Source organism: Budorcas taxicolor, chromosome 7, assembly GCF_023091745.1.
Source record: "Budorcas taxicolor isolate Tak-1 chromosome 7, Takin1.1, whole genome shotgun sequence".
Taxonomy (NCBI): domain Eukaryota; kingdom Metazoa; phylum Chordata; class Mammalia; order Artiodactyla; family Bovidae; genus Budorcas; species Budorcas taxicolor.
In genome coordinates this window covers 44,042,284-44,068,375 of record NC_068916.1, presented here as the reverse complement: position 1 = coordinate 44,068,375, position 26,092 = coordinate 44,042,284, and the positions used below count along the sequence as shown (strand labels likewise).

The 26,092-nt window shown below is 42.9% G+C and overlaps 3 protein-coding genes across 5 annotated transcripts; 1 reads left to right on the top strand and 2 right to left on the bottom strand.

Annotated features, from left to right (window-relative positions):
* Positions 1 to 762: 762 nt before the first annotated feature.
* Positions 763 to 1,522, bottom strand: LEAP2 (liver enriched antimicrobial peptide 2). The gene is made up of 3 exons (XM_052644302.1): positions 1,466 to 1,522; positions 1,121 to 1,260; positions 763 to 799 (listed from the first exon to the last, which is right to left on the bottom strand). Exons 1-3 carry the CDS (start codon positions 1,520 to 1,522, stop codon positions 763 to 765), a joined length of 234 nt encoding a protein of 77 aa, XP_052500262.1.
* A 4,852-nt stretch (positions 1,523 to 6,374) lies between these two features.
* On the bottom strand, positions 6,375 to 7,676 carry LOC128051423 (cytochrome b-c1 complex subunit 8). Its single transcript, XM_052643993.1, has 3 exons — positions 7,537 to 7,676; positions 7,213 to 7,380; positions 6,375 to 6,574 (listed from the first exon to the last, which is right to left on the bottom strand). The coding sequence occupies exons 2-3, from the start codon at positions 7,364 to 7,366 to the stop codon at positions 6,480 to 6,482; spliced, it is 249 nt and encodes an 82-aa protein (XP_052499953.1). The 5' UTR covers positions 7,367 to 7,380; positions 7,537 to 7,676; the 3' UTR covers positions 6,375 to 6,479.
* A 132-nt stretch (positions 7,677 to 7,808) lies between these two features.
* On the top strand, positions 7,809 to 12,299 carry GDF9 (growth differentiation factor 9). 3 transcript variants are annotated; one of them, XM_052643703.1, is made up of 3 exons: positions 7,809 to 8,614; positions 9,777 to 9,972; positions 11,093 to 12,299. In XM_052643703.1, exons 2-3 carry the CDS (start codon positions 9,840 to 9,842, stop codon positions 12,055 to 12,057), a joined length of 1,098 nt encoding a protein of 365 aa, XP_052499663.1. In that variant the 5' UTR covers positions 7,809 to 8,614; positions 9,777 to 9,839; the 3' UTR covers positions 12,058 to 12,299. The 3 variants fall into 3 exon arrangements, with proteins under 3 accessions (XP_052499663.1, XP_052499665.1, XP_052499662.1); XM_052643705.1 differs by lacking the exon at positions 9,777 to 9,972; XM_052643702.1 differs by lacking the exon at positions 7,809 to 8,614 and having other exon boundaries at positions 9,576 to 9,972.
* The last annotated feature ends 13,793 nt before the right edge of the window (positions 12,300 to 26,092 follow it).

Below are 26,092 nucleotides of genomic sequence, written 5' to 3'. Positions count from 1 at the left end.
GCAGCTAACACACACAATGATGTAAAAACAGACCACAATAAATTCACAGGACAGCAAAAAAAAAAAAGAAATTCTGAACTGGCTGGCCATGGGTCCCTCTGCATAGATAATAATTCTCCCTGCTCCAACAGAAATCTCATACACATCCTTTTTGTTACTCTTGGTGGCTTGGGCTCTGTTTCGTTTAACTAGGTTTTTCTTCTGGTTCTCTCTGTTCATAGATAAACCAATATTGGCTGTCTTTGCACCTCACTGATATGTTCTTTACATGCAATGAAGGGTTAAGATCCGGGGCCATAGTTTATGAACTTGCTGAGGTTAATCACTAGCTATTACTAAACTTTTGCCTTTAACCTGCCAGTGTGTTTTTATTACCTGAAGAAATGTTAACTCTCACTGCAGTTTCCAGATTAAGAAGTTAACACATTATCATTAGGCAATGCTGGGTTTTCTGTAGTATACAAAATGAATCCTTCCCCTCAAAAGTGTGAATTCCAGGCTGCCAAAATTTCAGTTTGAGACATTTAATAGTATCCATAGAAAAATAAACTCTTTAAGTTAACAAGTTTAGTTATGCTTATCTACATATCAACATTCTAAGAAGAAACGGAGACCAATTTAAAGCATATATCTGTCTTCAAACATTTAAAAACAAGATTGCTTTACTTAAGTGTCTCCAGCCAAATGCAGTTAATCAATATTCCATAGAATGGAGCATTGTTGTAGGTAAGTGCTGTCCTCTTTTTCCCCTGGTTGTGTACATCATTCCTGGGCCACACTTAGGGAGCAGCGTCTTTTTCTAAGGGAAAAGAAAGGTGATTTTTAAGACAAAGGTCTAGCAGTGCCCAGAGCCACCTCTGCTGCATTTCCTTCCTGTACTTGACATCCAGTCTCAGGGTAGAGCAAAGAAAGGAAAGGTATCACTCTATCAGGGTACCTGTTTGGAGCTGTTCTTGGCTCTTAACTCTTGAGGGACTGTCCTCCATGAAGCCCCTATCGTTAGCCCAGGCAGTCCTCCACCCCAGTTTCATTATTAGGTCTGTATGTACTGATCTCTCCACTGCCCAGCTTCCCAGGCCTCTTGGGTCCAGCCAGCCCTGCTCGCAGGTTTGTGGAGTACCTGCATAGCCTTGTGATACATTCAGAATCATCCCGACAGGAGGCTCCAATGGGCCTGAGGGAGACCGCTCTCCAAAATGGGGTCATTCTCCTTGGCCTTCTCTTTGCTGAACTCAGTTCTGGTACTGGAGAGCCATCTACCTGTAGGGCGAAGACAGCCATCTCAGGTGTAGAAGAGTTGAAACCTTACTATTTATCTTAGAATAATGATCACCACCCCCAGATGCAGTAGACTCAGAGCAGAGGGGTCCATTCCTCAGGACTGAGTCTGGCTCTCAAGTTCTGCCTATAGTTCCATGTCCACTGCTACCATCCCCACACACCCACATACATATCCTGTCCTTACCTGGGCTAACAGCAACAGGCAGATCATGAGTACTGCAAAGAGTTTGAGGTGCCACATCTTGATAAGATCCAGGACCCTGAAGGGCCAGGCACAGTACCCACTTCTTTTTATAGACAGACCCACCTCTTTGGTTGCCAGGTAAGATGGGGGCAAAGTTTATATTTGCAGTCAAGGTCAGTTTAATAAGTTAATGTCTACCAGAGAGGAATGTGTTCAAGGCCTGCCTCTCAGGCACGTATTTACTGATCCCTCATCTGGACTTTGGTTGTGTTGCTGGCTCAGACTTTTTCAACCATTTTACCAAAAGTCAGCACTACCTCCTCCCCTTTGAAAAGCCACGTGAAGCCATTGAGAGAAACCAGGCACCTAGCCACATTTGCATTCCAAAATAGCTCGGTGAAATCTCTAATCAAAATAGAATTATCCTAATGAGGTCTTTAGAAACAGTGTTGAGTCCTTTCAGCTTATTTAGGAAAGAAGCGTTGATCTCTTTTGTTACAGGCAATCGGATATGGCCCTTATCTCCCTTCTGTGGAAAGAAGTATGTGGGAGGATGCTTCAGCCAGACTTGCCTACAGTGCCCCAGATCCTTGTTTGTATAGATTGACCGTCACCCTAATTATTTGTTCCACATCATTTGCCTAGAAAATGGAAACCCAGCAGCAGAAAATGCAAAGTCCGACCTACCTGCTGTCTCCCAGGGGAAGGGCAATCAGGATTGACATGTTTCAATCATGGGCAAATAAGTATTGGTTGACTTTGTTTCCTTCTTTAAAATTTGAGGAAATAGCAGGGCCTCCTAAGCTGTGAAAGCTTGACAGTAGTGACAGATATTGCAAACCTTGAATTACTAGCTTTCCTGCCAATACATGACTGAGCCTTTTACAGAGCATATCCATCAACTTCAGGGAAGCAGTCATAGGGCTGAGAACTCTCCAAAGCCCAAAACATCTGTCACCTTAAGTAGGAACCACTGCAAGTCCCTAAACCATGAGTGATTATGGTTACTCATTAAATGACATATTTTAATAAGTTTGTAGAGAAAGGTGTGAATTTGAATTCTGTGAAGGAGATATACAGGACTTCAGATCTTCCTTTGATCCGGAAGAAAAAGCCAAGAAACGCAACAAGATTTTTATTTTCTGCCTTGTGTCTCCCTGAACATTTGGCTGATACCTCTTCCCTAAGCCCTTCTCATCTTCACAGGTTGGATATGGCAGGTGAGAGGCTGCCTGTTCCCCAAGAAAAAGTGGTGGAGATACGGCACAGCTGAAGGTAATACAGGACAGTCACCAGTCCTCTTGCCAAGGAAGTAAAGGGGCGTATGGTAGACCTCAGGGATGGGGTTGGGTAGGGTAGGACCACAAATCATCCATCTGCCTGTTCCCAGTCATTTCAGGACCAGGCCAGGCCTGGAGACAGACGCCATTGCTTGCACTTAAGGAACATGGGGAAGCAGACCTGTGCCAAACTCACCTAACCAACCCTGCAAGTTTGAGACTGACTAGCTGTTCCTTCCCTTTACTCCTGAGCTTTGACACAGAATGACCTCAAGTAGGGGCTTAACTAGGAACTTCTGTGGGATGGAGAAGAGGCTGTGAGGTGACCTAGTGAACATTGGGTAAGAACAGAAATCTGATGAAGTAAGCAAAAAACTGAACAACGTGATAGCCTAGAGCCAGTTGGGTCTGTGGGCTGAGGGCCAACCTCCCCTTAATAAGCCTACAGTGATGTGCCAAGTGGGATGTGGAAAGGCCTTATTCCCAAGATGGACGCTTTCTCCCAGTCCTCCATTTCTGCCATCCTGTACTTCAGGCAAAATCAAAGTAGCCTGTTGTGTTAACTTACAAAGCCAATACCACAGCCAAGGGAAAGGCCTGGGGCTTTGGGGCCCCTCTTTGTAGGGGGAATAAAGGACTGGCTATTCGTCATGGGTGTGCCAACACTGCAGAAGCCTTTGTGGCCCAAGCCTCCATCCTGTATGCCATCCCTCCTCCCAAAAGAAAAGATCCATTAGTTACTGCCCATGGAGGAATCACTGTGAAGGAGAGTATTTCTACACTAACTACACTAATGTGTGTCTACACTAACTCGGTAGTTGTTTTATTTAAAATCAAGCTTTTAAAAGCAAAGTGGCATCCAGACAGCATTCAGCTAAAGTGACAGAATTGTCCAGATGTGGGCATGTCCATCCCACAACCCTTAAGTAGCTGTGAAGGCCTATTCCTGAAATTAAAAAATATTTAAAAGTGCAGGGGCTCTGTACAATCAAGTATTTTGCTGAATGAATCAACATAAAAGTACATGTTCCTTTCTCCAGCAGAAAGGTCTAAGCAGCCGTAAGAAGAAGAAATGCTTGGCTGGAAAGCAGAAGCCAGGGACCTACATAAGTTAGCTGACCAGAGGCCAGCCCTGCCCCTCTTTGAGCTTTAGTCTCTTGTGTCAATGAGATGGATGGGAGCACCTCTGTGAGGCCTCCCAGGCACTGACATGTGGGGTTTCAAATCATTAATTTACAAGAAGAAAGTGAGACAAGCACAGTTGATAGCTTACAGCTTGGTAACTTTGAATACAACTCCAAGGGATTTTCTGTTTCTGAAGTTAAGTGCCTAGGATGAAATGGGAGACCGAGGAGGTAGCTACATGAACAGCTGTTTGAAACACATTCCAGGTGGAGGGAAGATCATGAAGGGCTTGGCAGTAATTGGAAACTTTTTTCGTGTCCCTGAGTAGGACATGCCTAATGAAAAATGAAAGACTGAAATGGAAAAACTTTTCCGGGTAAAACTTCAACAAATAGAGTGTATTTGCTCAATTGCTGGCTAGAACTGGCATTGACTTCTGGGCCTGCATCTCTGGCAATGTGTTGGCTGATGGAAGTGTCCCCTTCACAGCATTATGCAGACCAGAGATAAATGCCTTTGTGGGAGCAGGAGCATTGCTGGGGAAAAGGAGGGCTAAATGAAAAAGTGATTGTGCCCCAGCAGCAGGTGAAGCAGCCACACCTGGGCTGGAGGTTCCAAGTGGATCCTCTATAGGGATAGAGGCCCACAACACTGGTCCCTCTTAAGAGACCACCGATTTTCAGTTTCTTTACGAATTTCTACAGATAGAATAGTCCATAAAATGATCACAGATCCCAGTCATGTACAGGTGTACTGAGCTGTAATTCATATTCCACACCCCTCACCACCATCACCACCCCCACCCTCCAGGACCCTACTACACAGAGCTCTGAGTCACCAAACACAGAGAGGGAAGTCCTTTAGTGAGGGACAGGCTTAAAGCAGTGCTTAACAATTTTATCTGGAAGTAGAAGCTTAGTGCATGGAAAGGCTTCTAGGACAGTCTTCTCAGTAGAGTACTACTGGGATAAAAGATTTCAGACCAAAGGCTCAGTACCTGGTCTAGACTAAGAAAGGGTTAAGTTTGATTTGGGGCTGGAATCTCCAAAGCATTCAAAGAACCAGGAATAAAAGTCTAAAATGAAGCAAACATGGGACAAGGATGGCCATGCCACCTAGGAAGCTAGGGGCTAAAATTGGAGGGAAAAAAGAAACAGATCAATGGCCTGTCAAGGAAGTAATTGATCCTCCCCTGGCCCATGAACCTGTTCAGACTATGCAAGATTAAGAATGGGTACACTTACACCTTAAGTTCACAGCTTTCATCAGATTCTCAAAGGAGACTATGACCCAAATATGTTGCATATCAGGCAGCAAGCCCTGGGAATAAACTTGGACAAGAAGCCAAACAGGAAAATTGCAGTTTGGTGAGGCTAGTTTTCATCACACCACAGTTCTGTTAGGCCTGCACTACCTTACCAGACTCTTACATTTCAGTTACCTCAGCCCTGTGGCTTTGTCTTAATATACCTATTTTATGGGTAAGCAGTTCATAGCTCAAGAATGAGGGTTTCTTGCCTTTACCACACATTAGGGACGCAAGTTAAAAGGATATGAGCCCCAGGCCTATTAGTCTCAGCTGTACCTCCTTATCCTGGCTCACAATCAATGCAATCTCCTGATACCTTACAGATTTTTGAGGTAGTTTTGGTTCATGAAAGGCAGGAATTATAGAGTAAGAAGGAAAGACAGCCTGAGCCAGAAGTTGACCTACTCTGTGGAACTGCTGCTCTGGACCAGCAGGACAGCTCCTTAGCAAAGAGGAAGTTTCTAGAAATGGAGTAGGGAACCAGAAGCATAAACTGCCAACATCTACCCCCACCATCTCCTGAAGGGAAAAGGGTAATTTTTCCACTAGAAAGATAATTCAAAGGCTCTAAGACAGGGGTGAACATTTTCCATAAAGAGTCAGAGAGTAAATATTTTAGGTTTTATGGGTCATACATGGCTAAAAACCACTTTTAGCAACCTGGTACAAACATAGCCAGTTTGCTGACCTCAGTTCTAGAGGCAAAGGAGTCACCTCACCTCTTCCTTTGATAGCTATCATGTAGAACAGCATAGCTTTAAGAACAGAAACCTCAGTGCCAGATTGTATCATTCACTAGTTGTACAATTTGGGGCAAATTACTTAACCTCTCTGCCTGTGTCCTCATCTGCAAAATGAGTGTAATGGTGATACTTCAAAGGTACTTGTGAAGGAAAAAACACCAAAGGTAGTTGTGAGGGTTAAAAGACATTGTGTAAAGGGTTAATACCTGACACATAGTAATTACTAGATTTTATTGTCAATATGGAAGCAGTGGGCAGGGAGCTAACATTCCTTACAGTTGATGCAGCTACAGTCTTGTAGATTACAGAACAAGGGGTGAGCCACACTCCTTCCCAAACTCAGACTAGCCAAAATGGTTCAGGAATCATGCTGGCGGAGAGGAGTTTATGCACTTGAAAACTGGCAATCACATCCAAGGACTCTGCTTACACAACACACAAAATCACAACAGTGAAGCCCATAATAAGTTTATTGTGTCTTCAAGACACTACAATATACTCTCCTCTCCCAGAGAAGGGTCTTTCAGAGACAAGGAACCATTATCCAGATGAGTTGCTTATTTGTCATTTTCATAGGCAGCTGGATTCTTCCTCTTCGATTTCTCAAACTCCTGCGTTCCCCATGTGTAGACAAGATAAAACACTACGAACGCTATAAAAATAAATGAGAGGAAGCAGTGAGCACATACAAGACACATGGATCCCAGTCCTCTTTTCTGATTCACCTTATATTCTGCTTTCCTGTCTCTAGTTCTTCAGAAATCACTCTTAAACCAGATGATCAAAAAGCTTACGCTACAAACTGATTTTTCAGCTGTGTAAAAGAAAGGGGTTTATCCAGGAAAACTGTGAACAGTGACCAAATCTTCCCTATCGCTCCCCTGCTGCACATTTTAAAATGCTTTAAAAACTGATGTCAAATTCACATAGCATAAACTTCACCGTTCAACCATTTTGAAATGTACACTTCTGTGGGTTTTAGCAAAGTCAAAATGTTCAACTATCATCACTATCTGCTGCACCTTTAACACAAAACAGCTCACTGCTAGAAAAGAAGTGGGTAAAGGTGACCTCAGAGGGAGACACTGGAATCACACAAGTGACCTTGAGCCAATCATTTCTCTGTGACCCAACTCCCTTATCTGTAAGATGGGGAGGACATGATCAGTTCAACGGCATTCAGGACTACTGAAAGAGAAAGCGTGTTTATATGCAGAGTGCTCACTGAGGGGACCCTCAACACCCTCTGTGGATGGGAGTCTAGCCCCTCCGCGCGGCCAGGGCACTCACGCGGCGCGGCGCGAAGGATGCACGCTCGAGTTCGGCGCAGCACATTGGGGATGCCCTTGCTGAAGTAGTGCGGGAAGGCGCGCTGCTCGAAGGGCGACAAGCTGTAGGTGATCACATGCCGCACCCGTGTCAGATGCCCAAATTGGCGGCCCATGGTCAAGGCGGCCTCTGCAAGACGGAGGGAGGACAAGCGTTGGGCTCAAGCCCGGGACTTGCCGCCGCCAACCCGAGTCCTTCCGCGGCGCTCCTCATCCTCCCAACCCAGAACGCAACCCCACCCTCCAGGGGTCCCCGAGACAGCGCGATGCGGCCCCACTCACACACCGAGGTCACCTCGCCCACTACACCACGGGACCCTCCGGCTTCCGTCCGCCACTTCCGGTAGGATCGGACGCCGCGCCAGGAGGCGGTGAGGTCACTTCCGGGAGAACTAGTTCCCGACTGTCTCCAGGTGACCGCGCCATAGCCCCCAGGGCCGAAGAGACGTGCCCCCGCCGCGTGACGTGAAGTGGGCGGTGCCTGCTCTGGGGTGGGGCTAAGCGCCTCTGGGCGGGCTCTGGGATCCCGGGGCGCCCCCCACCGGATCCCCTCAGTCTTCTCCTCGGTTCCCGGCTTTCCTCGGAGCCTCAGGAAGCGGCTGAAATCGGACGGACTAAGAGTAGAAGAGCGAGGGGCCTGTCAACCTCCAGAGCTGCCCTAGGGTCGGATGTCCTGGCGCGGTGGAAAGCGTCTTTGAGGCCGCCGCCTGGCAGTCAACGCGAGGTTTTGTACTGTCATGTCCAGTAAGCTGGAACCGGAATCGGCTATGATCAGGCCCTCAGCGGCCGCAAGACCCGAATCAGGGACACGGATCTGAGACTTCTCTTGTCAGCCACCGGATTAGAATCCACTGGCAGGGTGTAGACTTTCCCAAGAGATAATAAAAATGTTTCCATTTAGCCACAAGAGTCCTTAGGTAATAGTACAGCAAGTGATGAACAGCTGTTAGTGATTGTAGGAGGGAAGAGGCAACCTCCGTCGCAGCCGGCTTCTCCCTCACAGAGTTCTGCCTGGGGCCGAATGTCATGTTGCCCACTGTTCACTGCCCAGGAGGAAGGCAGGAACGTCGCGTGTGAGGCGATTCCATTTTCGGAAAGTGCTTTCTACTTAAGGATACTGCTGTCCTGTACAGCTGACTGACTTTTCCACTTGATGCAACGTGTCTGTAAATGTTTTTTTCATGGAATTGTTGGCCATGTGTAATCTAGGACTAAGTTCTCATTCAGCAGTTTGGGTGTGTTTTATAACCCTCCTTGGCAGATCCGAGCCAGGGAGGTTTGGCAGACAATGAACTTAAAATTTACCAGTATACCTCGGTTTTATCAGCCTGGGTACTGCACAGACTGGTTCTGTATCTTACACGGTGAGTATATTCAGCTCTTCTTAGTGTACCCATGTCTCATTTATCTGAAACATAATCTTTAACCTGATCTTAGCTCAGAGGCAAGAACATAAATACTTATACAGGTAAGAACAAAAATACCTAGCAAATTCTCCCACCATTTGAGTGATTAATAAAAAGCAAACCTTTCATTTATTTTCTAGCACCTGAAAACGTCTTTAAACCTTTCAATTAAAGTATGCATAGATGAATGAGCAGACCCAAATAAAGGCACCAAGATATTATACTTTAAAGTGAGTCAAGATTAAATGTGATGTCCTCCTTTTTAAAGCATATTGCAGTATTCCAAGTACATATCCTTAAAAGGCTGTGAGAACTAGGCAAAATAGCAGTTCTCTGCTCTCTGGAATCTCAATTTCAGTTGTGAGTTTCTCTCACCCTCCAAATCAACATGCAGTAAATAAATATTCTAAGCACCTGGAAGTGGGAGAGGTGGTACAGATCCAGGGAGAAGAGTAAACCCAATACCATAAGTTGCATACAAACAGATCTGGGTATCATCATGAATAATTAGCTTTTCCCCATGCCTTCGAAGTTTCAGCAAGCATCTAGGGAACATTTTAAAAATCCTAATCTCTCTCAAGAAATCGGCCGCTTTTTTTTTAAAGATCACTCCTTGTAGCCTTTCAGCTACATAGCTAGTCCATTAAGTTAAGAGATTTTAAATAAATGCCAGGGGAAAGGAAAAGGAAAACTATATGGCCAAGTAAATCTGAATCTAATTAGGACAAACTGAATGAATAGGGTGTTGTCAGCTGATAAAAATTATCCACAGCTAAGCATCCTTAAGGTCTGATTACAGAAGTGAACCTAGCCCACCCACACACCTAAAGTTTATTTAAGAGACCAACCGAGGCTCTTCCTGGTTTTTAGGAAGAAGACTGGTATGGGGAAATGTGTTCCTTGCTAATTCTTCCAAGCCATGGCGCTTCCCAACGAATTCTTCCTTTGGTTTTGCTGCTTTGCCTGGCTCTGTTTTCCTATTAGCCTTGATTCTCTGCCTTCTAGGGGAGAAGCTCAGATTGTAGCTAGGACTGCGTTGGAATCTGAGGCTGAGACTTGGTCCTTGCTGAACCATTTAGGTGGGAGACACAGACCTGGTCTCCTTTCCCCTCTCTTAAAGGTTCTGTATGATGGGCACGGGGAACCCCCCAGGCTGCAGCCAGATGACAGAGCTTTGCGCTACATGAAGAGGCTCTATAAGGCATACGCTACCAAGGAGGGGACCCCTAAATCCAACAGACGCCACCTCTACAACACTGTTCGGCTCTTCACCCCCTGTGCTCAGCACAAGCAGGCTCCTGGAGACCTGGCAGCAGGTGTGTAGGAGCAGATTGGTTAATGGGTGGAGGGAAGAAGAAAGACCTTTTTGCATTTCAGTTACATAAAGGAGTTGGCCCTGCTCCTTGACTTGCATTTTACTTTGCATGGTACTCAATATCCAAACAAACCTGGTACTTGATCTTACTGTTTATTCCTAATGCCCTCATGGGTTGATGTAGGCTAAATCTCTTGCTAGAAGAGATTTAATGGCCCTAAAACCTGGGAAGAGTGCTGCTGGAGGTTAGCATCTTGTCCAGGGTCACAAAATCAAGACTGTAAAAAAAGGTATTTTGACTTCGTTGCATATTCTTTCTAGTCTACCAATGTTGGCCTGGACATGAACCTACAGTACCTCTTTCAGCTGTTGGTGTGCTTTAGTAAACAGGATGTTTTCCCCACGTTTGTTGCTTTGTGTGAGAGGAAAACTGAAGTCCTTATGTGGAACAGTAGATCACCCTACAAGGACAATGTGTTAATCAACAATCTTGTGTGTGTGAGAAAGATGGGAGCAGTGCTATTTAAAAAAGAAAAACAAATTATATTCATTAGCTCATGACTTACAGAAAACCCTTCTAACCCAGCAGGTCATTTGTGGCTATCTTAAACCCTTTCTCCTTCGTTGACGTCCTGTTTTGTTACAGTGGGTTTAGAGCTTCCATTTGTGGTCAGTCTCAAGTGTTCCAAATTAACTTAGAGAAGTACTTTTTCTTTATTGATTCTGCCGGTAAGAACTTAGAATGTTTTCTTAACAAGCCTGGCAAGTGTCTTTTGATAGTTTTCCTCTTAAAGACTTTCCAAGAGAAAAATACTGCTTTCCTTTTTAGCTTTCTCTTTGTTTGCAGCAACTTAATAAGATTCTAAAACTTCAAAATATAATGATTCTCTCTTTTAATTCCCCACCAAAGCTATTCTGAATTTCTGGTGATCCAGCAGTAAGTGCTGGGACTTAGATATGGTACAGATAACTTGCTTTTTCTTTATAACCCCTATCCCACCCTGACGTTTAAGGCTTGATAAAGTGGGGAGAAAAGGGACAGAAGCACATTCTGAGGTACTGATTCCTTGATTTGACTTCTGTTACATATGGCATTACTGTTGGATTGTTTTTCTTCTCAGGAACCCTTCCATCAGTGGATCTGCTGTTTAACCTGGATCGTGTTACTGTTGTGGAACATTTATTCAAGTCAGTCTTGCTATATACTTTCAACAACTCCGTTTCTTTTCCCTTTCCTGTTAAATGTATATGCAACCTGGTGATAAAAGAGCCAGAGTTTTCTAGCAAGACTCTCCCTAGAGCTCCATACTCATTTACCTATAACTCACAGTTTGAATTTAGAAAGAAATACAAATGGATGGAGATTGATGTGACGGCTCCTCTTGAGCCTCTGGTGGCCTCCCACAAGAGGAATATTCACATGTCTGTAAATTTTACATGTGCGAAAGACCAGCTGCAGCATCCTTCAGCGCGGGACAGCCTGTTTAACATGACTCTTCTCGTAGCGCCCTCACTGCTTTTGTATCTGAACGACACAAGTGCTCAGGCTTTTCACAGGTGGCATTCCCTCCACCCTAAAAGGAAGCCTTCACAGGGTCCTGACCAGAGGAGAGGGCTATCTGCCTACCCCGTGGGAGAAGAAGCTGCTGAGGGTGTAAGATCGTCCCGTCACCGCAGAGACCAGGAGAGTGTCAGCTCTGAATTGAAGAAGCCTCTGGTTCCAGCTTCAGTCAATCTGAGTGAATACTTCAAACAGTTTCTTTTTCCCCAGAATGAATGTGAGCTCCATGACTTTAGACTTAGCTTTAGTCAGCTGAAGTGGGACAACTGGATTGTGGCCCCACACAGATACAACCCTCGATACTGTAAAGGGGACTGTCCCAGGGCGGTCGGACATCGGTATGGCTCTCCGATTCACACCATGGTGCAGAACATCATCCATGAGAAACTTGACTCCTCAGTGCCGAGACCATCCTGTGTACCTGCCAAGTATAGCCCTTTGAGTGTTTTGGCCATCGAGCCTGATGGCTCAATCGCTTATAAAGAATATGAAGATATGATAGCCACTAAGTGTACCTGTCGTTAACAGACTCCTGTCAAGTAAAACCATGAGTGTCCTGGCCAGTGTAAATGCCGCGCCCCTGTCTATGCCTTTGGGAGGAAGTTTCATGTGTCAACTCTCTGACTGTACGACAGTGTGTGTTGTGTAAGGAGGAGCCTGGATAGATTAGCATATTCTGTGGCATCTATCAATGTAAGGGATAACAGCTGCCTTCCTCATGGCCAAATGTTTAAATGAAATGTATTTCTTTTGGAGAACTTTGAATTTTTTCCCAAGTGATTCTTTTTTCCTTTTTGTAGGAGTCTTCTTTTTGATGTAAGAAAATTTAAAAACTTAATTAGCATAAATCTTGGGTGGAATTGCAGTTCTAGACAATTCAGAGTGCTATAGTCTTATTTAATGGAGGAATAAATTCCTGTGAGTGGCATAAATTTTCTGTGTGTGGTTTTAATTAAAGATTTGCTTTTAAATGGTTATTTGAGAGGGAGAGGAAGTGTGTCTAAAAGCTAGTCTTTACTCAATTTACTATCCCTTTTTCAGAGTTAGAGAGACTAACTCTCGACCTAAATTAGACTAGAGAGTATACAATATATTGGGCTTCCCTGGTGGCTCAGTGGTAAAGAATCTGCCTGCCAATGCAGTAGATGTAGGTTCAACCACTGGAGAAGGAGATGGCAACCCATCTAGTGTTCTCGCCTGGCAAACCCCACGCACCAAGAAACCTGGCAGGCTGTATAGTCCATGGGGTCACAAAAGAGTCAGGCACGACTTAGCAACTAAACAACATACACTAGAACCCATTTCTGTTGTGTTAGTGATTGGTACTAACTCTGCGCCTTAGATGGCTTTATTTAAAGGAAACAGCCTTGCAAATTTTCCCAAGAAATTGCAGAGTTTAAGATTTTTTAAAACATATTTTATCCTTTGTATATTTAAAACTCTGAACCTTTGGTAGGTGGTCAAGAAGTGTTTGTTTTTTCTTTCTTAGTTTGGTTTTGCTGCTTTCCCTCAGCTCCCATCACTCCACCCCTGCAGGTTTTTTCCAGGTGAATTTAGCACTGTTAGCACTAAACTAAGCTGACAGTCACTAGGTTATATTACAGAGCAGGCCTTGTTTGGTTATGAGGGCTTTTATGTGGGTTTTCAGTAAATCTACCTTGAGGGAGACCTGGAGATGGGGAGTTCAAGGCTGAGCAGTGATTTCTGTTTCAGAGTTTATAAAACCCTCATCTACAAATCAAAATTACCTCCAAGATGCAAGTAAATGATCTTTGCTTGGTGCCTAGTGTCTAAGAAAGTCAGCTGGGATTTTGATAGAGATTGTGTTGAATCTGTAGATTAGTTTGGGATGTATTGCCATCTTAACAACATCAAGACTTCCAATCCATGGGTGTGGTGGATCCATTTATTTAGATCTTCAGCTGGTAAAGAATCTGCCTGCAATGCAGGAGACCTGGGTTCGATCCCAGGGTTGGGAAGATCCCCTGGAGAAGGGAAAGGCTACCCACTCCAGTATGCTGGCCTGGAGAATCTCATGGACTGTGTTGTCCATGGGGTCACAAAGAGTTGGACACGACTGAGCAACTTTCACTTAAACCACTACAATATTGTAAAGTAATTGGTCTCCAATTAAAATAAATTTAAAAAAATGTTTTGTAGTTTTCAAATACATTTTGAACTTTATATTGTTAAATTTATTTCTAAGTATTTTTTATGCTATTGGGAATGATTTATTTTTGAGTTGTTTCTTGGTATTATCTTGCATACACTTTATAAACCCACACACACTGTCATAAATGCTCTTATTGCCTCATGATTTTTTTCCCTCCAAAACCCTTTTTTCTTTTTTTTTCTTTTTTTTTTTCTGAAAAATGGGACTGAAAACAAAAGTTTCAGGTGACCCAGTTTCCAATAACTTTGCCATCTTGTTGTATAACTTGGAGTCATTATTCTTGGGTAAATGAGGCTGCAAGCCTGAGAGAAATGGTGTTTTGTTATTCTGTTATTCTTAGGATTAAAAAATATTCGGAATGGTCAGGCCACAAGTGATGGTGATAGGGTACAGCTCAGCTTATTAAATCTCCCTTAATATGCTAAAGAGAGGCAGGAGAATTGCCTGAGCCCACACAGTGTGCAGTGGAAGCTGGGGATTGATATTCCAGGGTTGACAGGAGTAATAGTGGAAGCTTTTTGCCCCTAAGGCGGAATGATTTGGAGTTGAATTATGTGCTCCAAAAGAAGTCCCCTGCTGAATGCTTTTGTGTTCAACTTTTTGTGCAGACTTTTTGAAGGCATAATGCACTGAACCCTGAAGTTCTAGAACATAGAAATCATCGTATTTCAATTTTAGTTGGAAATTTTCTTTCTGTATAAAGAAGCAAATTAAACAGTTTGATGGGCAGATTGCCCCTTTGATATCATTTAGACAGCAGCTCAATTCTTTCAGAAATTGAAAACTTTGTCTTACAAACCTGAAAATCATAACGTCTTTAAGATTATTTAACAAAATATAGTTTACCCTTAAACAACACAAGGGTTAGAGGGGCTGACCCTTTGCATAGTCAAAAATCCAAATGCAGGGACTTCCCTGGGGATCTAGCGGTTAAGACTTCCACTGCAGGTTCATCCTTGATCAGGGAACTAAAGATCTCACATATGGTGAGGCCAAAAAAATAAAAAATTCACATGTAACTTATGATTCCCCACAAAATTTAACTACTAACAAACTGTTGACCAGAAGCCTTACTGATATTATGAACAGGCAATTAACACATTTTGTTTGCTATATAAACTATGGGGCTTCCCTGGTGGCTCAGCCGTAAAGAACGCACCTGCCAATGAAGCAGACCCAGGTTTAATCCCTGAATAGGGAAGATCCCCTGGAGAAGGAAATGGCAACCCACTCCAGTATTCTTGCCTGGGAAATCCCCTGGACAGGTTTGGTGGGCTACAATCCACGGGGTTGCAAAAGAGTTGGACACAACTTAGCTACTAAAAAACAAGAAAATGTACTATATCCTGTTACAGTAAAGTAACTTAGAGGAAAGAAAAAAATCTCCCTTAAGTATGGCTATTTTCAAATGGATCACATGAGATCTATCCACTTTAAGGATCCCTTATAGCTCCCCAATCGCCCTAAACTGGCATTTATTTCCTTAAACATGGGAATTTGTTTTGCTTTATTGTTTGTTTGGGGTTTTTTTTTTTTAAATCATGGTTTAGTTCTGTGTCTGAGTATGGAATTTGGTCTGCAATCGGAAGGTTTTGAAAATGGTGGGGGAGTTTGATGGAAGTTAAGTATTAGAGTCAGTGTCAAAATTAGGAATAGATATAATAGTTCATCTATATAGGTAAGTTCTAAAATTGTCTGACTTAAAACACTTTCGCGTAGTGTTTTGATGCTATAACTGAGTAACTGTAGCTTGAAGATCTGTGAGCTTGGCTTCCTCCCATCCACTTAGGCTTTATTTGTAAATTTAGTCTCTTTCATAGGACATCGTTAATATTCAGGGTTTATGTTTGCTAAATTTAAACTTCAAAGATTCTCTTCTACACAATTGAGGAAGATATACTAGTCTCCCAGCTGCCTCCTCCTTATGAAACCTGTTTTTCTTCAGTTATTCTTATAAAAGCTGCCAATTTAGAAAATAAATGAGAAAGGACAACAGTGATTTAGATCTGGAAATTCGAGGATGAGGCTACATCTGCCTTAAATAGATGCATTCAGCTTTGGTATTTAGTCCAGATGAGATACGAGGTCACTTAATGTGATGAGTGCCTTAGTGTGCCAGGAAACAATGGGCCATGTCAGGAGCTGGGTTCACCTTCAGCTCCGAGTTTCCTGCTCTTTATTGGTTTAAATCAACTCCTCTGTTAAGCTGAATACTTTGTTTTACTAATCAGCTTCAAGGGTACCAGCCACTCAACTTGGTTCAGAACTCAATTTAGCCAATCTGTGGGAAAAATTATTTACTCTTTCATGAGGTAAAGGGTGTACTCATGGTTATTTAAGTGACAAAAGAAAAATGCTCAGGCAAAAGAACTTGGTTTATATCAAAATTTTATGTAGTCAATTTTAATTTGTAACTTTGGAGGGATTGTAACTTATAAAATGATAACTGAAATGAAATTAAAACATTTAAAATATTCTTTAGAATATTTAGAGGATGTAAATCCCCCCAAATATTTCTTAGGTATAAAGATTGGCTGAATGATTGATAGAGTAGAAAAGTATGCTGTTTTATACATTAACTGTTCTCTAAGAGGGAAAAATATCCACAACCAGGAGATTGAGACACTTCATCCTTAACCAGAAATGACAAGCCAAGTATGTTCTCTTTATGTGGTTAATTACTTCCAGATGGAGTTGTGCTTCCCAAACCCTATATATACAATTTTTGGAAAGGGTCTTGATTTGTTAGTAAGACTAGAACTATTTCAATATTCATTTAAAGAACAGGATTTTGTAGATGGCCTGACAGAATTTCTTTCTCTTATCCTACTATGTAATACAACTTGTTTGGAAGAAATGAATAATTAGATAAATGTGGATAAGAGTCAACTGTACATTTTGGACATCTCATTAAGAATAAGTACCTTGTGAACAATTCAGTAATTTGTAGAACTGCATTTAGTGCTGGTGTCTTTCCACACTGAAGCGCTATAACTGGCAGTGTTAAGAGTTCACAGCCTGTGCCTGGATGTCATTTCAGTATTCTCAGAAATAATTAGCTCACTGAATAAATATTTATTGAACACTGACTATGGGCTGGGTGCTGTGTGTGCTTAAGAACAGTTTGATGTCCTCACCTTCACCTACCAGAAAAGGAGACATCCTTTATTCCCCTAAGTTCCATCAGTGAGCACTCATCACTACAGAATGTTCTATGAAGGAATACATTTGGGTCAAGGGAAATGTTGACCCTAAAATCAATATAGTTTTTATCTCTGGATGGAATTAATGGTTCAGTATGTTTTCATCTTAGACCATTTCGCCTCTACCTTTGAAACAGCATACCCACATTTTCTTTATCTATTCATCTGTTGATGGACACTTAGTTTCTTTCCATATCTCGGCAACTATAAATAATGCTACTATGAACATGGGGCACATTTATTGTTTCAAATTAGTACTTTTGTTTCTGGTAGATATATATCCAGGAGCAGAATAACTGGGTCATATGGTAGTTTGGGGCTTCCCCGGTTGCTCAACGGTAAAGAATCTACCTACAATGCAGGAGGCACAGGAGATATCAGTTTGATCCCTGGGCTGGAAGATCTCCTGGAGGAGGGCATAGTAACCCACTCCAGTATTCTAGCCTGGAGAATACCATGGACAGAGGAGCCTGGCAGGCTACTGTCCATAGGGTCACAAACCGTCAGACATGACTGAACTGACTAGCGTGGTAGTTTTATGTTTAGTGTTGTTATAAAACTTCATACTCTTTTCCACAGTAGATGCACCAGTTTACATTCCCACCAATGGTGTATCAGAGTTCTCTTTTCTCATTTCTCATTTGTGTTCTTTTGGATGCTAGCCATTCTGACAGATGTGAGATGATACCTCAAAGTGGTTTTAATTTGCATTGTTGAGAATGTTATCAATAGCTGCGGGTTTGTCATATATGGCCTTTATTATCCTGTGAGGTATGTTCTTCTATACTTCTATACCCACTATCTAGGGAGTTTTTTTAAATTTTTATTTATCTTTGCTTATACTGGATCTCCATTGCTGTGCAGGCTTTTCTCTACTCTCAGTGAGCAAGGGCTACTCCCTAGTTGTGGGGTGCATGTTTCTCACTGTGGTGGCCTCTCCTGTTGTGGAGCATGAGCTCTAGGGCACTGGGCTTCAACAGTTGCAGCTGTGGGCGTAGCAGTTTTGGCTCCCAAGCACTACAGCACAGTTCACTCGGGCTTAGTTGCTCTGCGGCATGAAAGATCTTCCCAGAAAGTGAGTCACTCAGTCGTGTATGACTCTTTGTGGATCCCACGGGCTATACAGTCCATGGAATTCTCCAGGCCAAGGTACTGGAGTGGGTGGCTGTTCGCTTCTCCAGGGTATCTTCCCAGACCAGGGATCGAACCCAAGTCTCCTGCATTGCAGGCAGACTTTTTACCATCTGAGCCACCAGGAAATCAGCTAGATTTTTTACCATCTGAGCCACCAGGAAATCAGCTATAATTAAGCATATATTCCCTCCCTCTTGAGCCTCCCTTCCACCCCATCCCACCCATCTAGGTCATCATAGAGCACTGAGCTGAATTCCCTATGCTATATGGCTGCTTCCCACTAGCTATATTTTGCACATGGTAGTGTACATATGTCAGTGCTACACTCTCAATTTGTCCCACCTTCTTCCCCCACTGTGTCGACAAGTCTGAGAAACTTGGAGACTTTTAAACTACAATTATACTTATTCAATAAATATTTACTGGGCACACCCTACATGTAAGGGACTCTTCCAGATGTTGATATGAGTGGTAAACAAGATAATCGTGGCACTTAATCTCATAGAGTGTCTATTATATGGGAAAGAGACAGACAATAAACAATTAAACAATGCAAGTAGATATATACAGGAACTTCTAAGCAGAACAAATGTATGTGAGAAGAAACTCATGTTCCAAGAACAGAAAGAACTAGGCGTGACTGGCAAGTGGGAAAGGAGAAAGAATGGGTAGAAGGCAAGTGGAGTGGGAGGAGATGAATCTGAAGAAGCAGACAGACCAGATACAAGACCTTGTTGACCAGTGCAAGGGGATTGGACTTATATATCTGGTTCAATAGGAAGCCCTTGAGAGTGTTTAATTGGGGGCCTGAAAGGGTTAGATTCATTGTTTTTTAAAGATCATATCAGTATTCTATGTAGAGTTGTTTGACAGAGATGAGTCTGAAGCAGGGAGAACTTTGGGTTTTGGGGGGCTACTGTCATGGTCCAGGTGAGAGATGATGCTGACTTGGAATATGGCAGTGGAGATGGGCATGCAAAGACATGAAGAAACTTGGAATTTACTTTTGTGACCTCCATTTGTTACTTGGCCTATCTCTCTGAGCTTGTAGGATGGCAGTCTTCTACTAAGAGAAAAAATTTAGGTTCTTATGGTGAAATGAGGAGGTAAAACTTATCCTATTCCTTGGCTTCATATTCCCATCCATGTGAGCTGCCTCTTAATTATAATTTTTTCATTGTTCTGTTTGTTTTCTTCTTGCATTATTTCTTGAGTTTTGTTTCTGTCTGTTCAGGTTCTGCCTTTCACATTGGAGGCTTTTCTCAAATGTCTTTTGTCCATTTGTAAATATAAGGCTCTAGAAAGCTGTTGGAAGTGCTGGATGGGAGGGTGAGATATGTTAATTTATGGGCTCTTTAGTTTGAGGCTCCTCTGTTTCTTTAAGATTTTGTGCAAAAAAATTATCCATCCTTGTGGTGGGAGGAACATGGGTCAAAGATGTAGCCTTAGCTGCTGGTAGTCTTAGAGCCCAGCAATGCAAAGGACTGTAAATTTTTACCTAATCCCTTTTTATTGCAATACTGACTGCATCTCTTCCCCCAACCTCCACAATGCCTCTTTGTTTTAACTCTTCTATCTGGAACTGTTTTGATTCAACTCTTACATAAAGTCAGGGCTTCCCTCAGAACTCAGTTGGTAAAGAATCCACCTGAAATGCAGGAGACCCCAGTTCGATTCCTGGGTCAGGAAGATCCCCTGGAGAAGGGATAGGCTACCCACTCCAGTATTCTTGGGCTTCCCTTGTGGCTCAGATGGTAAAGAGTACGTCTGCAATGCAGGAGACCTGGGTTTGATCCCTGGGTTGGGAAGATCCCCTGGAGAAGGGAAAGGCTACCCACTCCAATATTCTGACCTAGAGAATTCCATGGACTGCATAGTCCATGGGTTCACAAAGAGTCAGACCCAACTGAGCGACTTTCATTTACATCAAGTCAACTCCTAGTCTCCTGCTGAGTTGGATGAGGAGTGGCCCTCTCTCTGCTCGGAATGGGGAGTAGACACTGGGTCCAGCTGTTTCATCTACAGATTTGGGCGATATCCACTTAGTTGTAGCTGGTACTACTGCCTTCCATGGCATGTGGCATCATTTCCTGAGGTTCCCAGGATTCTGTTCAGTGTCTCACCTAGCTTCTCATTGACATCCCCATTCCCCACAGGTTTAGATTCCCTTTTTAATTAGCTCTGTTCACTCTTCTAGATAATTTTCAGCCCAAAACTTTGTTCACACATCTGCTGTGCTCTCTTCACCTGATCTTTGCCCTATGGGTGTATTTAATAATCACCTCTAATTTAAAAAAAAAAAAAGGCAGAGGAACCAGAGATCAAATTGCCAACATGCACTGGATCATAGAAAAAGCAAGAGAATTCCAGAAAAACTGGAACTCTGCTTTATTGACCATGCCAAAGCCTTTGACTGTGTGGATCACAATAAACTGGAAAAATTCTGAAAGAGATGGGAATACCAGACCACCTGACCTGCCTCTTGAGAAACCTGTTTGCAGGTCAGGAAGCAACAGTCAGAACTGGACATGGAGCAACAGACTGATTCCAAATAGGAAAAGGAGTACATCAAGGCTGTAATTGTCACCCTACTTATTTAACTTATATGCAGAGTACATTATGAGAAACGCTGGGCTGGAAGAAGCACAAGCTGGAATCAAGATTGCTGGGAGAAATATCAATAACCTCAGATATGCAGATGACATCACCCTTATGGCAGAAAGTGAAGAAGAACTCAAGAGCCTCTTGATGAAAGTGAAACAAGGGAATGAAAAAGTTGGCTTAAAGCTCAACATTCAGAAAACGAAGATCATGGCATCTGATCCCATCACTTCATGGCAAATAGATGGAGAAACAGTGAAAACAGTTTCAGACTTTATTTTTTGGGCCCTGAAATCACTGCAGATGGTGATTGCAGCCATGAAATTAAAAGACGTTTACTCTTTGGAAGGAAAGTTATGACCAACCTAGATAGCATATTAAAAAGCAAAGACATTACTTTGTCAACAAAGGTCCATCTAGTCAAGGCTATGGTTTTTCCAGTAGTCATGTATGGATGTTAGAGTTGGACTATAAAGAAGGCTGAGTGCAGAAGAATTGATGCTTTTGAACTGTGGTGTTGGAGAAGACTCTTGAGAGTCCCTTGGACCAGTCCCTCCTAAAGGAGATCAGCTCCATGTGTTCATTGGAAGGAGTGATATTGAATCTAAAACTCCAATATTTTGGCCACCTGATGCGGAGAGCTGACTCATTTGAAAAGACCCTGATGTTGGGAAAGATTGAAGGCAGGAGGAGAAGGGGATGACAGAGGATGAGATGGTTAGATGGCATCACCAACTCGATGGACATGAGTTTGGGTAAACTCCGGGAGTTGGTGATGGACAGGGAGGCATGGTGTGCTGCAGTTCATGGGGTCGCAAAGAGTTGGACACAACTGAGTGACTGAACTGAATTGAATGTCAGTGGGAGAAACTATCAACAAGTTTGTGTCCTCAGTTCTTCAAATCAAAAGGGTAGATCTTTAAGCAGCATGTAAAGTCCTTGTACAAGCTTCTGCTTAGAGAAAGTGAGTAAGAAAGTCTATTGCAAATTCCCATTGTGATCTGAAAATAACTTTAGCACCGCAGTCTCTTCTTCATGTGATTTCACTCCAACCTCCACCTTGATATTGCCCCCCTGCCAAGGTAGAGTTCCTGACACTTATAAAGTGCACCTATTATACAATTGGCCCTCAGTGCCTTGAGAACCCCATGAAAAGTATGAAAAGGCAAAATGATAGGATACTGAAAGAGGAACTCCCCAGGTCAGTAGGTGCCCAATATGCTACTGGAGATCAATGGAGAAATAACTCCAGAAAGAATGAGGGGATGGAGCCAAAGCAAAAACAATACCCAGCTGTGGATGTGACTGGTGATAGAAGCAAGGTCCGATGCTGTAAAGAGCAATATTGCATAGGAACCTGGAATGTCAGGTCCATGAATCAAGGCAAATTGGAAGTGGTCAAACAAGAGATGAAAGAGTGAACGTTGACATTCTAGGAATCAGCAAACTAAAATGGACTGGAATGGGTGAATTTAACTCAGATGACCATTATATCTACTACTGCAGGAAGAAATCCCTCAGAAGAAATGGAATAGCCATCATGGTCAACAAAAAAGTCTGAAATGCAGTACTTGGATGCAGTCTCAAAAATGACAGTATGATCTCTGTTCGTTTCCAAGGAAAACCATTCAATATCACGGTAATCCAAGTCTATGCCCCAACCAGTAATGCTGAAGAAGCTGAAATTGAATGGTTCTATGAAGACCTACAAGATATTTTAGAACTAACACCCAAAAAAGATGTCCTTTTCACTATAGGGGACTGGAATGCAAAAGTAGGAAGTTAAGAAACACCTGGAGTAACAGGCAAATTTGGCCTTGGAAGCAAATGCGGAATGAAGCAGGGCAAAGACTAATAGAGTTTTGCCAAGAAAATGCACTGGTCGTAGCAAACACCCTCTTCCAACAACACAAGAGAAGACTCTACACATGGACATCACCAGATGGTCAACACCGAAATCAGATTGATTATATTCTTTGCAGCCAAAGATGGAGAAGCTCTATACAGTCAACAAAAACAAGACCAGGAGCTGACTGTGGCTCAGATCATGAACTCCTTATTACCAAATTCAGACTTAAATTAAAGAAAGTAGGGAAAACCACTAGACCATTCAGGTATGACCTAAATCAAATCCCTTATGATTATACAATGGAAGTGAGAAATAGATTTAAGGGCCTAGATCTGATAGATAGACTGCCTGATGAACTATGGAATGAGGTTTGTGACATTGTACAGGAGACAGGGATCAAGACCATCCCCATGGAAAAGAAATGCAAAAAAGCAAAATGGCTGTCTTGGGGAGGCCTTACAAATAGCTGTGAAAAGAAGAGAAGTGAAAAGCAAAGGAGAAAAGGAAAGATATAAGCATCTGAATGCAGAGTTCCAAAGAATAGCAAGAAGAGATAAGAAAGCCTTCTTCAGCAATCAATGCAAAGAAATAGAGGAAAAGAACAGAATGAGAAAGACTAGAGATCTCTTCAAGAAAATTAGAGATGCCAAGGGAACATTTCATGCAAAGAGGGGCTCAATAAAGGACAGAAATGGTATGGACCTAACAGAAGCAGAAGATATTAAGAAGAGGTGGCAAGAATACACAGAAGAACTGTACAAAAAAGATCTTCACGACCCAGATAATCATGATGGTGTGATCACTCATCTAGAGCCAGACATCCTGGAATGTGAAGTCTAGTGGGCCTTAGAAAGCATCACTATGAACAAAGCTAGTAGAGGTGATGGAATTCCAGTTGAGCTGTTTCAAATCCTGAAAGATGATGCTGTGAAAGTGCTGCACTCAATATGCCAGCAAGTTTGGAAAACTCAGCAGTGGCCACAGGACTGGAAAAGGTCAGTTTTCATTCCAATCCCAAAGAAAGGCAATGCCAAAGAATGCTCAAACTACCGCACAATTGCACTCATCTCACATGCTAGTAAAGTAATGCTCAAAATTCTCCAAGCCAGGCTTCAGCAATACATGAACCATGAACTTCCAGATGTTCAAGCTGGTTTTAGAAAAGGCAGAGGAACCAGAGATCAAATTGCCAATATCCGCTGGATCATGGAAAAAGCAAGAGAGTTCCAGAAAAACATCTATTTCTGCTTTATTGACTAAGCCAAAGCCTTTGACTGTGTGGATCACAATAAACTGTGGAAGATTCTTCAAGAGATGGGAATACCAGACCACCTAACCTGCCTCTTGAGAAATCTGTATGCAGGTCAGGAAGCAACAGTTAGAACTGGACATGGAACAACAGACTGGTTCCAAATAGGAAAAGGAGTACATCAAGGCTGTATATTGGCACCCTGCTTATTTAACTTATATGCAGAATATATCATGAGAAAGCTGGACTGGAAGAAACACAAGCTGGAATCAAGATTGCTGGGAGAAATATCAATAACCTCAGGTATGCAGATGACACCACCCTTATGGCAGAAAGTGAAGAGGAACTAAAAAGCCTTTTGATGAAAGTGAAAGAGGAGAGTGAAAAAGTTGGCTTAAAACTCAACATTCAGAAAATGAAGATCATGGCATCCGGTCCCATCACTTCATGGGAAATAGATGGGGAAACAGTGGAAAGAGTGTCAGAATTTATTTTGGGGGGCTCCAAAATCACTGCAGATGGTGGCTGCAGCCATGAAATTAAAAGACACTTACTCCTTGGAAGAAAAGTTATGACCAACCTAGACAGTATATTAAAAAGCAGAGATATTACTTTGCCGACTATGGTTCATGTAGTCAAGGATGTGGTTTTTCCAGTAGTCATGTATGGATGTGAGAGTTGGACTGTGAAGAAGGCTGAGCGCCGAAGAATTGATGCGTTTGAATGTGGTGTTGGAGAAGACTCTTGAGAGTCCCTTGAACTGCAAGGAGATCCAACCAGTCCATTCTGAAGAAGATCAGCCCTGGGATTTCTTTGGAAGGAATGATTCTAAAGCTGAAACTCCAGTACTCTGGCCACCTCATGCGAAGAGTTGACTCATTGGAAAAGACTCTGATGCTGGGAGAGATTGGGGGCAGGAGGAGAAGGGGACGACCAAGGATGAGATGGCTGGATGGCATCACGGACTCGATGGACGTGAGTCTGAGTTAACTCTGGGAGTTGGTGATGGACAGGGAGGCCTGGCGTGCTGCGATTCATGGGGTCGCAGCGTCATACACGACTGAGTGACTGAACTGAACTGAACTGAATGGACTGGGTTCTGCACCTGGATTCAACCAATCTCAGGGTGTGCAAACTGCAGGTAGGGAGGGCTGATTATACTACTCTGCTTGAATAAGGGACTTGAGCAATGTGGATTTTTATATCCACAGGGGATCCTGAAATCAGTCCCCTCAATACTGAAGGGCAATAATATATTTATCACTTAATCTGATACAGCTCCCTCCTGCCAGCTCTTCTGAATAATGACACTCGAATGTGCTTCTTTCCCACTATGGAACTGCCCAAGGCTTGTAGAATCACTCTTGGTAAAAGTGAAGTCACAGCTCTCACTGGTGAGAACAGTGACGACAGTTTGAGGAAAGAGGCACACGTTGCCTCTCTCTTCACATACGTGAAGCTTGCATTAATTTTCTGTAGCTGCCTTTGGAGTATAGTTCTCAGGGGCAGTCTAATTATCTGCCCCATCCAAATGAGAGGAACTGATAGAACTCTGTCCACCATAAAGACCTTGGACCTAATTCTGCCAAAGTTCTCTTTCTTTGATAAAACTGCACGTGTGAGACTGACAACTACCATACAGATACACATACAGTGTCAGGAATGGAGTATGCCTTCACTTAATAAGTCCTGACAATAAGTATTCTGATTATAATTCAAGTCAGACAACATTTGTTAACAGGTAGCACTAGGCTATATACTCTTGATGAGACTCCTTTTGTATTACTGCTAAAGGCTTATTTTAATAATTAGTAGACACTTTCATGCACTGGAGAAGGAAACGGCAACCCACTCCAGTGTTCTTGCCTGGAGAATCCCAGGGACGGGGAAGCCTGGTGGGCTTCCGTCTATGGGGTCACACAGAGTCGGACACGACTGAAGTGACTTAGCAGCAACAGCAGCGGCAGACTTTAATTCATCCTCAACAGTTTAATTTTTTAAATATTTTATTATTGTTTACTCATTTACTTAACTGCATCAGTTCTTAGTTGCAGTATGAGGGATCTTTCATTGTGGCACAGAGTCTCAAGTTGTGGCACATAGACTCAGTTGCTCTGCGGCATGTGGCATCTTAGTTTCCTACCCAGGCATCAAACTGGCATCCCCTGCATTGCAAGGCAGATTCTTAACCACTGGACCACCAGGGAAGTCCCCTCAATAGTAACTTGAAAGTCATGTGACCTCCATGCATGTGAATATTGAGATTTGTGGCCCACAGATAAACCTGAGATCTCCTGGTATGCAGGCTTTTAGGTCTGAGGGCAGATGGTGCTCTGAGACAGTGGGTAAAT

Coding starts and splice junctions, on each gene's coding strand:
- LEAP2 (XM_052644302.1), bottom strand. CDS start 1,522: ATGTGGCACCTCAAACTCTTTGCAGTACTCATGATCTGCCTGTTGCTG. Junction 1,261..1,465: donor GCCTGTTGCTGTTAGCCCAG/GTAAGGACAGGA, acceptor TTCGCCCTACAG/GTAGATGGCTCTCCAGTACC. Junction 800..1,120: donor TGTATCACAAGGCTATGCAG/GTACTCCACAAA, acceptor CTTTTCCCTTAG/AAAAAGACGCTGCTCCCTAA.
- GDF9 (XM_052643702.1), top strand. CDS start 9,576: ATGGCGCTTCCCAACGAATTCTTCCTTTGGTTTTGCTGCTTTGCCTGG. Junction 9,973..11,092: donor TCCTGGAGACCTGGCAGCAG/GTGTGTAGGAGC, acceptor TTTTCTTCTCAG/GAACCCTTCCATCAGTGGAT.
- LOC128051423 (XM_052643993.1), bottom strand. CDS start 7,366: ATGGGCCGCCAATTTGGGCATCTGACACGGGTGCGGCATGTGATCACC. Junction 6,575..7,212: donor CATCCTTCGCGCCGCGCCGC/GTGAGTGCCCTG, acceptor TTATTTTTATAG/CGTTCGTAGTGTTTTATCTT.